The 13,162-nt window shown below is 48.0% G+C and overlaps 4 protein-coding genes and 1 non-coding gene across 5 annotated transcripts; 3 read left to right on the top strand and 2 right to left on the bottom strand.

The window, feature by feature from the left end:
- Positions 1-46: 46 nt before the first annotated feature.
- Positions 47-2,156, top strand: F4812DRAFT_166360 (MFS general substrate transporter). The gene is made up of 4 exons (XM_047929877.1): positions 47-423; positions 470-716; positions 775-1,144; positions 1,202-2,156. Exons 1-4 carry the CDS (start codon positions 366-368, stop codon positions 1,898-1,900), a joined length of 1,374 nt encoding a protein of 457 aa, XP_047793414.1. The 5' UTR covers positions 47-365; the 3' UTR covers positions 1,901-2,156.
- A 1,077-nt stretch (positions 2,157-3,233) lies between these two features.
- Positions 3,234-4,405, bottom strand: F4812DRAFT_412777 (cyclophilin-like protein). Its single transcript, XM_047932730.1, has 2 exons — positions 4,061-4,405; positions 3,234-3,985 (listed from the first exon to the last, which is right to left on the bottom strand). The coding sequence occupies exons 1-2, from the start codon at positions 4,136-4,138 to the stop codon at positions 3,563-3,565; spliced, it is 501 nt and encodes a 166-aa protein (XP_047793415.1). The 5' UTR covers positions 4,139-4,405; the 3' UTR covers positions 3,234-3,562.
- A 2,718-nt stretch (positions 4,406-7,123) lies between these two features.
- Positions 7,124-8,601, top strand: F4812DRAFT_449360 (arrestin domain-containing protein; the record flags this gene model as incomplete). Its single annotated transcript, XM_047935964.1, has 3 exons — positions 7,124-7,213; positions 7,395-8,279; positions 8,359-8,601. The coding sequence occupies 3 exons, from the start codon at positions 7,124-7,126 to the stop codon at positions 8,599-8,601; spliced, it is 1,218 nt and encodes a 405-aa protein (XP_047793416.1).
- A 1,544-nt stretch (positions 8,602-10,145) lies between these two features.
- Positions 10,146-10,248, bottom strand: F4812DRAFT_t40. Its single transcript has one exon. It is a non-coding gene; the product is annotated as a tRNA-Leu (tRNA).
- Positions 10,249-10,634: 386 nt separating this feature from the next.
- On the top strand, positions 10,635-12,592 carry F4812DRAFT_166534 (tRNA-splicing endonuclease subunit sen54 N-term-domain-containing protein). The gene has a single exon (XM_047929878.1). It carries the CDS (start codon positions 10,822-10,824, stop codon positions 12,340-12,342), a length of 1,521 nt encoding a protein of 506 aa, XP_047793417.1. The 5' UTR covers positions 10,635-10,821; the 3' UTR covers positions 12,343-12,592.
- Positions 12,593-13,162: the final 570 nt, after the last annotated feature.

Below are 13,162 nucleotides of genomic sequence, written 5' to 3' on the forward strand. Positions count from 1 at the left end.
CCTGAAAGCAAATACCTAGCCAGTTGATTCATGGTTTTTTTTAAAGTCATGTTCTCCTCTTCAAGAACTAGAATTCAAGGACTCTGGCCGCAATTCTCAGACGCCCCAGTTCTCCGCCAGTAACCATCATGGAAGGCGTGCATAGCGAACTGCGGCTTGATACATCTCATTATCTCGCGGGATGGAGACTTCATATTGTAATCGCTTCCCTCTTTTTCGGGTCATTCCTCATCGCGCTTGACACCAACATCATCAATGTTGCTCTGCCAAAGATTTCGTCTGATTTCAAGGCCCTTCAGGATGTCGCCTGGTACGGGACGGCTTACCTGCTCACTATCACCGCTTTTTAGCCCGTGTACGGCTCCATGTACACATACTTTCGCACAGACATCGTATATCGGGTGTCTATCTCCATTTTTGAAGGTACGTGTGGTCGATTCATCGTCGTTTAGTGGACTAATGTTCATAGTTGGCTCAATTCTTTGCGCCGCGGCTGTGGATTCGAATATGTTTATCGTAGGGAGAGCTGTTGCTGGCCTCGGAACCGCTGGAATCCTTCAAGGTGCTTTGAGTATCATCAGTCAAGTCGTGCCTCTGGAGAAGCGACCATTATACATGGGTGTCGTCATCAGTGTATTCGTCATTGCAGTCACGGTTGGCCCAGTGCTAGGGGGCGTCTTCACAGAACATAGTACTTGGAGATGGTGTTTTTGGATGTGAGTCCTTCCCTAGGTACCTATCTAGCAGGATCGTCGGTAAACCTGACATTGATAGAAATCTACCCATCGGAGCCGTCGTCCTTGCTGGCCTTACCGTTTTCTTGAAGATCCGGGGAAAGCAGAGCGAGGATCGAGCACTCCCATTTACGAAGAAACTCCGCAACATGGACCCGCTCGGCAGTCTCATCTTCATTAGTGCTGTATGCTGCTTGGTGCTTGCATTGCACTGGGGCGGTCAATCCAAACCATGGAACTCAGCAGACGTTATTGGATGTTTAATAGGAGCGGGCCTTATTGGAATACTATTTATTTATTTGCAGTGGAGAAGAGGAGAGTCCGCTTTAATTCGTCTTCGAGTATTTAAGAAGCGATCTATATGGACGGGTTCGTTGGTGCTCTTCTTCCTTGGAGCAGGAACATATGTCGTAAGTCGGCAATGCTGTACAATGTCCTCGAACGATAAACTAATCATTACATTTTAGAATGTGTTTTTCCTACCATTTTGGTTCCAGGGAGTAAAAGGCATTAGTCCTGTATGGACAGGTGTCGACTTTATACCACTCCTCCTCCCGCAGCTTGTCTCCCTCATTGTTGTCGGCGCTATTGTGAAACGGTTTGGCCACTATGTGCCTTACATGATCATCGGTGAATTGATCTGCATTGGGGGACAAGCGATGCTCACGCAGATCAAGCCCTACAGTAGCACGTTGTATTGGGCTGCATCATTCGTTGTCTCTGGCCTGGGGTCAGGGATGGCAATGCAGCTTCCTTATACAGCTGTTGCCATAGTCCTCTCTGACGATGATATCCCCGTTGGCAACGCTATTGCTGTACTTTTCTATCAGCTCGGTGGAGCGATTTTTATTTCCATGGGACAAACCATTATCATCACAACATTACTTGACCTCGTCCCCCAGCGCCTACTGGGAGTCTCGGCTGAGACTGTGGTTACTGTTGGTGCATCCAATCTGGCTGCAATTACCACTACACCTGAGGATCTGGCGGTACTACAAGATATATGGAACACAGCTGTTGCGAGGACAATGATCCTAGGTACCGTTGTGGTAGGCGCGACAGTACCTTTTACACTGGGCATGGGATGGCTTAATTCGGTCAAAGTTGCCGAGGAGAGGAAAAAAGCAAGTGTAACAGGAAATAAAGAAGCGCAGACGGGCTGCTAGATAGTTAGCGGCAGTGAATATGGTTTAGGGGGTTTATTATGCATAATGTGAATCCGGGGTAGGGGTGGGAATACGGGACATGACCTGGACCGTGAGTTTTAAGGGCCCCTTGATAAGCAGCTGCATGGATTGGAAAGGGAAATTTGATGGAATCTGTAAGGAGAGTCATTGTCGGGGGACAAAGGGATAGAGTGGAAGAGTAGGGCTACTAGGAGTAGTGACAGAGCCCCTGCGGGGCTCCAGCAAGGTCTACAGGTATATAAAGGAGGCCTTCCTTTCTTTGAACAGGAGCAGGCATTAATAGATCACCTGTGAGTGTGCCACTCATGAGCCACGGACGTGGCTTTCCTGCTCTTCTTCAGTGTTGAGTGATTGTAATAATAATAATAATAATCTTTTCTTTACATAGACAATATACACACACTCTTGTCATCACCCTTACGGTTCGATACCTCTTAGCATTCACCCTACGTCTGACATCAATCATGGGACCTCTACATCATCCTGACAGTCATGCAGGTGTATCACTAATGGTAAGTTATAAATAATGGCAGCTTTTGTATCTTTTCTCAAATGGTTTACAGACAGTTTGATCAAGAGAAGACATCGTAAGGAGACCTGGTTCCAAAAACGTCGACGTGTAAATGGTGTATATTCTGGCGGTGTTGAGGCACCATCAACATAGTCTAGTTCTCGGTTTCCCCCCTTATATTCCGTGAGGATACTGATGACTCGTTCCTTCCCTTTGTTGCAGAATGCCATTTTGCCATTGATCACTCTTTCGAAATATCCATTGATGAGGCTCCTTTGACTAATTATTCGACTTCGTATTTGATAGGAGTCAACTCTGGGACGAAAACTAAGGGAGTGGTTGCTATTACCCCAGTCATAGCCCTTGTCCACAATTAGGCGGTTAGTGAACTCCGGTTATCGAATGACTCGATGAATTTCGACGACGTTGGACAGCTGAGTTGTCGTTGAAATATTGGGATCATCGTATTCGGGACAACCTACGCCGTTGATGCAAATGGTAACCTTCACCCCAGGCACGTCTTCAAGTACGGCCATGATAGAAATGTTATGTAAAGAAGTGGGGATAAGTTTTTGGATTGTAACCGAGCTAAAATCAGATGTGCGACTGAAATCCAAAGCCTGGCGCTTATGACTGTTGGAAGAAACGGAACTGGGAGGCGGCGTGGGGTTATATAATATTGGTATTATGCTTTTAGGTTGTGGACTAAATAGGGAGTGAAAAGAACAAGAGTGAAGAATTTTTGGATTTGAAAGAAATATTGTAGTAAGTTAGGAAGGAGCATTGTGAAGTTGGGCAAGAGGTAAGCACGTATGAGCTTGCCAATGTAGTTCCCTGAGAACATTTCATGTGGCCTGGGTAAATTCTGAACTATTTGTAAATAAATACCTAATACTTGTACCTACGTACTTTGGAAGCAAATATCCTCTTCAGTAACGTCTGCTATCATTATCTAATAACTCAAAACAGCAAGGATAGAGGTGACTGGAGAAGAAGAGAGACCAATAACTCAAGTTAACGGCTAGTATTTCAACTATGGCGTTGCTCCTACTAGCTCCCATGTATTTACTAACTCAGATACGCCGTGGCTATAGATTTTTATATGGTACTCTGGAGTAGGATTGTAACACTCAAGCCGCCAGCGGATTCGCGTGGATAGTCACCTTTTCGATTAACACCTTCTCCTTTGGCCGATTCTTCTTGTCCACTTCGAGAGCTTCCAACTTAGCCAAAGTGGCCAGACTATCGTCCCCGATGAGCTTGCCAAACACGGTATTTAGACCGTCCAGATGAGGTGCCTTATCGAAGAGGATGAAGAACTGTGAGCCGTTCGTCCCGGGTCCTTTATTTGCCATAGACACGGTTCCGCGGGAGTTATGCTTAAGGACCGGCCGGATCTCATCCTCAAATGTCCCGCCCCAGATTGACCGGCCGCCTTTTGGGTTATCTGGCGTGGGGTTTGCCGGACCACCTGTTTGGACCATGAAGCCAGGGATCAACCGGTGAATTGGCGACTGATCATAGTAGTTTGACGCACATAGTGCTAGGAAGTTCTATATAACAGTTAATTACTCGATGCTGAAATGGAAACTGGAGCTGGCTGGACGGGTTTACGTTACGTTACGTACCTCGGCGGTCTTAGGCACGCTTTCACAGAAGACCTCAATTTTGAGATCACCTTGAGTGGTGTGTAAGGTGACCGACATTATGTCTAAGAGAGCTCTTAGGGCATCATATCCGAGAATCTAGGGACTATGCAACCAGTGCCCTAATACCACCTCTTAGCACAGCTCTATCTTATGTTACGGGATGTTACGAAACAACGAATAGCGTGAAGTTGGAGGTTCCAAAAAAAAAAAAAAAAAAAAAAAGGTTAAAGATCCGATGATAAAGAGCTGTGGGGTCGCAAGTGGAGGAGGCTAAAACATTTCCAACCTAAGGGGCCCGTTGTGGGGCTTATTCGCCTTGGATTGACTGGATATGGGGCTGTTTAAGGCTGGTAGCACCATACATTATGTCATTGGGTAAGGTACCTCCTAACCTTAGATAGGTACAGGTACTGGTTGGCCTACCTGGTTTTTAGACTTATCATCTTATCTCATTCATCATTTTCACCTGCATTCTCTTTTACATGTGCCATCTCACATCTCAAGTACTGAGGATTAAGAACGCGGGGACACGTGGGATCAACGCCTGCGAATCATCCCACGACTTCCCGGAAAGCACAGGGTTCCCGCCGTAAAATGGATGGCGGGCTGGGGGGTTACATTACTGCTGGGCGGCAAAAGCGCCGTGTGCATGCCGCTTTACATTGGTGTGTTACTGTGCGTCTGTAGGACTTTGAGAGCGGGTTGTAAGCGCTAAAAGCCTGCATGTAGCTGAGGTTGAAGGGTTGAAGCTCGGTTGAATTTAACGGATATTAATCCGTACCTAAGTGTCTTGTCTTGTCTTGTCTTGTCTCTTCTATAATCGAATTGTTGAGTCAAGAAGCCTAACGCGGCGACAGCTCTTCTCAGTACCTAATTAATGTCTACCTCCTAAACCCACCCATTGAAGTACAAGAAGATGAGTTTGACTTGACAGGAGCAAAAATGGCACTTGTACATGGTATTATCCACATACACTAGTATCAGTAGGGGTAGCCCTACAGGCCCCAGGGTCGTCAGCCTCATTCATCTAGTATACCTATACTAGTTGGTCAGGTTTAGACTCCTACATGGCCCCCAAGCCAAGAACCCTTCTGTACATAGTCCTGTACAGGCAGGGTAGGTAGCCTTTCGTGAAGGTACACGTCTGCGTTGGAATACTTAATAGGCTTTTACGCAAATGGTGCCTGTCTGGTTCTGTTTCACTCGCCCGAAAGCTACACTCCCACGTGTGATCATGCACATTAATTGTCCTAACATTTTTTTTATTACTAAGTTATATATAGTCCTTGAAATATGTACCTCTTAAACGGTAAACATATAGTAAAAAATCCGATATCGTGAGGGGGACGGGATTGTTAAATACCGATAAGCAAGGTATGCATTCCACCGCTCACTCGATTCAAATGCAATGATAAATCATTTCTACGACACTTCCATGTGTCGTTTCGTCATGTCTAATCACAAGCGAATCAAGATGGAATCTAACACAGCCAGGGCTGGAAAGCTTACTTTTGTCGTCATTGATAGCTAGATGCATTCAATTATACTACCTAACCTAAACACAGTTGCCCGAGACATAGCATTTATATAGAGGCGTGGCCAATTGCAATTCCTAAGAGGTACTTAAGGCAGTGTAGGCACTTACAATTGCTGGTGGGTACCTCGCCAAGGTACCTAGGTACTACCTCCCCTACGCCTAACCGCCCGAACCGGAACGGCCTTTAATTGGCTTTAATTCAAGGTGGAAGGGTTCTCCAAATCCTCGTGCTCCGACGCTACCACAGCAGTCAATTTCCCCTTTCAGCTTCAAACTTTCGGGGCAGGTAGCATTATCTGTCACAACATTTTCCCATTCCCATTCCCATCCCCATCCCCATCCTCATCCCCATCCTCATCCCTACAGGCTACAGTTTCTACTACCTAACTACATAATATGCTAAACCCCTTAAAGCATCCTTAAACATCTAAGCCTTAAGAAACGTCTTAATGAGAGATGCTTTAAGAGAAGCCTTTTCCATTGTTTCCACCCTTCCCACCGTAAGGCTTGTGGGGTTAAACAGTTGATTTTAGCACACGGGTTGCAGTTTAATCATTCACCTTCTGGCATATTCTGGGGGAGTAAAGAAGAAGAAGACAAAAAAAAAAGGTCCAATTCAATGTAAATTGATATTCTAGAACCTTATTCCCTTCCCCCTTCCACCCCCTCCCCCCCCCCATCCGCCCCTCTCCGCGGTGAGCCTTTCAGCTGCCGGGCTGCCCATATACCGATTTCGTTACGTAGCAGAGGTCTAGGTATTCTTAGTAGTACAAAGTCAAGTCTAGTCAAAGTCCTAGGAGTCAAGCTACAGAGAGCTTACAAACCTACCAACTTCATCAACGTCTTGAAATCGAAAGGCGATAACCTTCCAAGGGATATCCCACACCACTCGTTTCTTCCCTCCCCCCGTCCCCCCTATCGCCCTATTGTTCTTCTACCAAATCAACCCCAACCTGTCTTTGTCAAAACCCTGCAGGCGGTGACCTGACCTAATACACCTGTCGCCAGTCAAAATCAATAGTCCACAGCCCGTCTCAATTCGCGTCCCTTTCTCAGCCACCCGTCTCCATCGGCTACCGAGCAACCAAAAGCTACCCGTACCTTATACGCTATACGTTAGGCTAGGTACCTACCTTACCTTAGGTTAGGTATTTACCATTACCATTTACGCTACGCTACCAATTGCTACGTCCCGCCTTTTGGCGACTCTCCACCTTCAATTCCCTCCACTGGTAACACTAAGCGTCACCACATTCGACGATAACAGCTTCGCTTACCGGTCACACTTAAACACTTATAATCGATCCCCCCCCCGACGAACATTGCTGCGACGACCAAGATTTGATATGTAGTGCGCTTTTCGCATATTATATTCCGGACTGTGCAGAGATCGCATTTCGCAAGACGGTCGTCGGCTTACAGCCGTCCGTAACGAATAGATGCGCCCGGCCGACGCTGAACATTTGCCTTTTCTTCCACTTACAAGACACAGCGCTTAAGGGATGATGGCAGATCGAGTGCAAGCTTTAGTTCGGGTTTCTGGCCCTCCAAATAGTAGTTTTCTAGTTGGTTATCCTGGCATTTCCGCTACGTTGGTGAGTAGTTTGCGCTTTAATCCATTCGATTCGATTCGATTTCACTTCTTTCCATCCTTCAGTTTCAGCTTCAGCTTCAGCTTCCGCTTCCTTAACGTGGGGTTACGCGGCTTGAGTGACCCGAAGCCAAAATAGGTTTAAAGTCCCTCCAATGACCTACGCGACTAACCTATGTCTGCAGCCGCGCATCGAAGGAAAAGTAGAGATTAGGCCTGCATCAGGATATTCCGCCCCCGTCGCCATTTCATTAGTGAGAATATGTCTACAAAGAAGAGAGACGATTCACCCAGCCGCCGAAAATGTAGCCAAACGTCACCTCGGGACGCCTCGACGAGATACCACCGACGTTGTTGGAAAGGAGCTTTTGCTATACCGGTGCGCAACAGGCAGAGAAGCAGAGCAGGTCATGACGATGGACCTTCCATTTGTCTTGTTTATCCCGTTTGGGCGAGGCGGTGAAGAAACGAATAGGAGGATACCGCCGGCTTCGTTGCAACTCCCAAGCAGGACTGCAGAAACATATTACGAACTGGTGGTTACGGTACAGCAGGGACCGAGCATACAAAATAAATACGCATTCCCGATTCCCTTGCAAAGATACGATACGTTATCGACCTTTGGAATGTACAACCGACCTGAACACAAGGCCGTCACCTCCGACAACATAGTGACTCTCGGCATTTCGCTTCCAAGATGGAGTTACGGACCTATGGACCCAATCACGGTGTATATTAAATTGGCCCCCAACCTCGACTGGTTAGCCAAGGCGAGAAAGGTCACCATACAAAAGATCACGCTTGCGATTGAGGAAGAGATTACCTACAACCCCGAGGGAGACGAGCCGACAAAGAAGGTGAACAGATTACAGAAGCATACGCAGACGATAGGAGCCAAACTGCCGGAGGAAGGTTATGTGACTAACATGGGCATTATTTTCCCGCACAAAGACCTAAGGGATGCGAATGGAATTATTCGAAGGGGGCAACCGGCTTTTCCGAATTACGAAGTCACATCATTTACGACAACATCTACACTTTACAAGATCGAGTTCTTCCTTACGATTAAGGTGTGTTAAATACAAGTGCAGTGAAAGTTGCGAAGGGAATCATTTGCAAATTATTGCTAATACTTGGTATATAATGCAGGCGCAGTTAGCATCGGCTCGTGATATTACCCTTCGACAACCTATCGTTATATGCCCGCTAGATCATCAAGCATGTAAAGAAGAAATGGATGCCATCGAGCAAGCAGCAAAGGATGCTTCCACAGTCGACCAGAATAACCCGCTGTTACCAGCGAGAACGATCGTTTTAGCTGACGACCCGAATGCTTTAGAATCTCTAGGATATTGCTTAGTAGGAGGTCAGAAGAAGCCACTAATCGAATGAGAGTGTCGTCCTACGAGTTTGATGGCACCGGGGCATCCAGCCTCAATTCCGCGTGATACTACATCCGAGCATTGTGGCTCACCGAATTTAACAGGGGGGTGTATTTTTACGCATCGTCACACGATCAGCTGTTTTACTATCCCGGACGTTCGAAAATTAATCTCACCTAAGAAGTGCCGTCCATCCGAAGGGTCATCAGTTTTCGACCGGCGTACTGGCCCGAACCGGTGCGGAAGAAGAGTAGAGCATTGCTATTACTACTACCACCAAAGTAGTGGAGCAGTTAGGTTAATGCGTAATACAGTGGAACTAGCTACGCGCATTATATATACCTGCTAAGAAGATTAGCAGCCTAGAGGGTTCTTGCAAGTCCTTTCGCTTTCTAACTTAGGACTATAGCAAGATATACCCCTTACACGCCCTAGGTAGTCAATGCAGGCGGGTATTGACAGCGCAGGCTTGGTTCGTTATTAATCGTATTCGTCTAGAGATATTCAGGAGCGGGATGCGAAAACAAGGTTGGAGTTTAAGGGGCGCGTCGTTTGATTGTAATAGCTTTGCGTTTGGCAGACACGTCTCGTCGTGTCGGATTTGCGGCGTTACGGTCATGAGATATTATCAAAGGGTGGTGCAAGGGATACCAGCGCATCAAATTCCGGGCGTTTTTGGGGGATACGGTCATCTGGACGGCCTTGATCTTTTTTAGTTTCTCTCCGCCTCTGATTACGGGCACGGGAATACCATTGTATGCTGCTCATTAATAGGCGACTTGGAGATGTGCGGCCAGATGAAGAGGGAAACACGTCATCACCGAAATCTATGCCGCATTGCTGCCTAGGTATTTTATTTCCCTGAAGGAATGAGATTGGTAAAAGCTGGATTGTTGGAATTGTACCTACGGGTACGTATATCACAATTTTATGATATCCGACTTTGGGACAGGAATGTGTATATGCTGAAGCAGAAAGGGTTCTAACACGAAAGGATCTTGGGCCTATGGCGTCGACGCTATCCTCTCCATTGCATACCTAGAGTAGCAGGATATTTTATAAAGGCTGCTTGGGCATTTAAGCATATAGGAGGTAATGTTACCTATGAGGCCAATCTTGAATAACATGTTGTTTATAACATTTATCTCCCTGAGTGAGATTAACCCCCTCCTAATATGTTTATACAAACTTATAGAAAAGCCTCGTTTTTCTTACTTTTATGTAGTTGGCTAAATCGTAGGAAATCCAACGTGTTAGGTAGTTCGTTTGCTACTACATATGTGCATATGTCCAAGTGATACATACCTACATGTAAGTTAAAGAGGACTCCAATGGATGACGACGATATGCCCCGCTCCCTCCTGGCCAGCCGAAGTAAAGACGAAAAAGAGAAAAGAAAAAACGTGCGGTAGAACAACAGGTTATTTTCAAGGAGAGATACCTGCATGGCGTGCAAAGACAAAAAAGAAAATAATCAAACTTCGCCAACATGTGTATGTCTATGTTATGATGTGAATATGAAAAATCATGACAACTGGCAAAAGATAGATGGAATGAGAGCTGCAGGATTCGAACCTGCGCGGTTTCCCATCGCGGGTTACAAGGTGTTCTTTTGGAAGACCTAAACACGACGCCTTAACCACTCGGCCAAACTCCCAATTTAATTGATGAAAGACTGGGCTAGAACTATAGTATATAACGCGAAGTGCGTCTTGCTTGTCGATTTTTTTTTTTTTTTTTCAATGGTGGTGTGGGAGCGGAGCTGATTGGACTGGCTAACTGGCCCGTTGAAAAAAAGTCTAGGCTAGCTTGGGCTTGCTTGGTGGGGTTCTGAGTAGAGATAAAAAGATTCCACATCAAATAATCTAATAACTACCTGAGTTAGGTAATTTGATAATTCAATTCAACATCTCCGCAGCTTGAGTTAGATGTTCTGGTAAGTAGAGAGAGAAAAAATTAGAGCGAAATTAATATTTATGGTTCTAGTTGCATTCTGGATGCTAAATACTTAATTGCAGTTATCATATAGTTATCCTCTCCCTTGCTGGAAGTATTGGTATTAGTTGTTGTGATACCTATAAGAGTGCGGAATACATGACCTTCACCAATCACATCACACTGTCTGAAAAAGTTGGAAATATTCCAACTCTATCGGGGGTTCGAGACACACCATTCCCCCACCCCTAGTCTCAAACATACAGAAAGAAGAAAAAGAAAAAAGAAAAAGAAAATGGCGTTTGACGACGAAGACCCCCTTCCGCCTTCGTCGGCCTTAGCGCCGCCCGCCACCGCCGGGGACCAAGGAGGAGCCGACGAAGCGCCGTCTCTCGAGGACGCGCTCGCGGACGAGATGCAGGACTTCCGGCTTTTCGCGTCGCTCTTCGACAAGAAGCAGGCCGGGGGGAAGACCCTGCGCCGCGGGGAGAAGGACTTCGAGTCGCACGGGACGCGCGCGCAGCAGGGCGCCCTGGACGCCAGCCGCGCCGCCATGCACGACGTCCTGAGCTACACCCGCTCGCACAAGCCGCGGGACCACACGCGCGCCTGGTACTTCCCGGACAAGTGGGCTGACGTTGGCCCGACCACCACCGCCGCCGCCAAGGAGGTCGAGGGCGAGAAGGGCGCCGGGCTGTTCGCTAGGGACCGGGTGGTTGTCGTGGAGAGCGAGATTAGGGGTCCGCTGGGCCAGAATACGGGCCGCGTGGTTACGGGAATCGATAAGTACAGGCTGACCCCCGGGTGGTTGAAGACGTGGCTGTTGCCGGAGGAGGCCTTGTATCTGGTCGAGCGCGGGTCGTTGGATTTGTGGTGGCCGGCGAGAGGGATCGAGGACATTTTACCGGTGAAGCAGGACGGGAAGGAGGACGACGGGCTTGGCGACGGCAGCCGAAAATTCGAGGACTACGAGCTTGGGATACCGCTGAGCTTCCAGGCGGCGTACGCGCTTCTCATCGGGGAGGACGGCGAGAGGGGGAAGGTTAGTCTGGAGAAATACCAGGTCTACGCTAATCTCCGGAGAACCGGGTACAAGATCATGAGAGCGACTTCGATGACGTTACCGCCGGACGTCTCCTCCTCCTCCTCCACATCGGCATCGCCGTTACAGACTCTCTGGCAGTGGCTCTTTTCCTTATCATCGCGGACTCGCCATCACGAACCGCCTCCCTTCGGACCCCTCGTCAGGCCGGGCCTCTACCGCTCCTACAACCCGATCTTCGAGCAGCTCGCCCTGCTCCCGCGGCACGTCCCCACGCCCAACCCTTCCACTACTACTACCACCACCACCGCGCCCGTGCCCGCGCCCGAGCCTGAGGAGCCGTTCCAAGTCCACTTCCACGTGTGGAAGAGCAGCACCGCCTTCTCCAAGACCAAGCCGCCCCCTCCGGACTTCCGGATCGCGGTCGCGGACGCGCGCGCGTCGTCGGTCCCGACGCTCGAGCAGCTCGCCGCGCTCTTGGAGCGGTGCACGCCGTGGGACCCGCCCGAGGGGAAAGACGGGAAAGGCGGAGCGGGAGCGGGGCCGGGGCCGGGGGCGATGTACCGCCGGCTCAAGCACGCGTGGCGCAACGTGGTGGTGGCGGTCGTGGACCGCGGGCTGATCAGCTACATCCGGTTCGGGGAGATGGCGTTCGGGGAGGAGAGGCTGTACGAGAGGGTTGGTGGGGGGAGGGGCGCGAAGGGGAAGAGAGGCGGGAGAGGAGGAGGTGGTGGGAAGGGGGGCAGGGGACGGGGACAGGGACGGGGTCGGTGAAGTAGGTAAAGTTATGGCTTGGCTGGGTTGTAGAGATGCGATGCTCTCTCTCATTGTGATACCTGCGATAGTACCTGCTGTTGTTCCGCCTGTTAAGTTATCTATACTGCTACATATGTAACTACCGAAACTATGAAATGGGTACCTAGAGGATTTACCTTTGAAGCTCAGGTACCTCAGGTACTCAATCGGATTCATACATACCTGAACTGAGACACAATTTATCAGTCAACTTCCATGATACATTAGTTCTTTTTTAGTGTTTAATGAACGGTCGCATTAGATATATGACGGACGATATGCACATTTCCACTTTGGTCTGGCCCTCTTTCTTGTGCACGTTGACGATCAACCAGTCAACCAAGTACCCAGCAGAAATTTAGCTATAGCATTACATTACTACCATATGAGCCTTTCTACTAACACCAAGAGGCGGATGTAGATCAGATGCTCAATCTATAAATGATAAATAAACGTCTTTCGCGTTCTTTAGTACGGCCCCTAATGAATCGTCTCGATATAATGCTTGCTACCAAGCCAAACAACACACTAAGCCTATGTCGTACATGGTTTTAGTATCGTAGCTTGACTATTCTTACGGTGGGGGCTGCATCAGAAAAAAAAAGACAAAATATTCACACTACTAATAACGAATGCATCTCTCTATCTGGTCACACTGTAACACGGCTGCGATTGTATCACTAACATGTATTTGATTGTGGCCACATGATGCGAAACTTAGCTTGTTGAAAGAAACGAGAGTACATACTAGGTAGGTAGGTAGGTAGATTGTAATTAGGTCGCTGGATTTTTGATTGTG

This window comes from Daldinia caldariorum (genome assembly GCF_022478825.1).
Source record: "Daldinia caldariorum strain CBS 122874 unplaced genomic scaffold F4812scaffold_2, whole genome shotgun sequence".
In the NCBI taxonomy this organism is placed as follows: domain Eukaryota; kingdom Fungi; phylum Ascomycota; class Sordariomycetes; order Xylariales; family Hypoxylaceae; genus Daldinia; species Daldinia caldariorum.

What these genes read in the sequence shown, in the direction of transcription:
- F4812DRAFT_166360 (XM_047929877.1), top strand. Translation starts at nt 366, where the DNA reads ATGTACACATACTTTCGCACAGACATCGTATATCGGGTGTCTATCTCC. An exon ending in GTCTATCTCCATTTTTGAAG is followed by an intron (nt 424 to 469) that starts GTACGTGTGGTC and finishes TAATGTTCATAG; the next exon opens with TTGGCTCAATTCTTTGCGCC. An exon ending in TTGGAGCAGGAACATATGTC is followed by an intron (nt 1,145 to 1,201) that starts GTAAGTCGGCAA and finishes ATTACATTTTAG; the next exon opens with AATGTGTTTTTCCTACCATT.
- F4812DRAFT_412777 (XM_047932730.1), bottom strand. Translation starts at nt 4,138, where the DNA reads ATGTCGGTCACCTTACACACCACTCAAGGTGATCTCAAAATTGAGGTC. An exon ending in GCGTGCCTAAGACCGCCGAG is followed by an intron (nt 3,986 to 4,060) that starts GTACGTAACGTA and finishes ACTGTTATATAG; the next exon opens with AACTTCCTAGCACTATGTGC.
- F4812DRAFT_166534 (XM_047929878.1), top strand. Translation starts at nt 10,822, where the DNA reads ATGGCGTTTGACGACGAAGACCCCCTTCCGCCTTCGTCGGCCTTAGCG.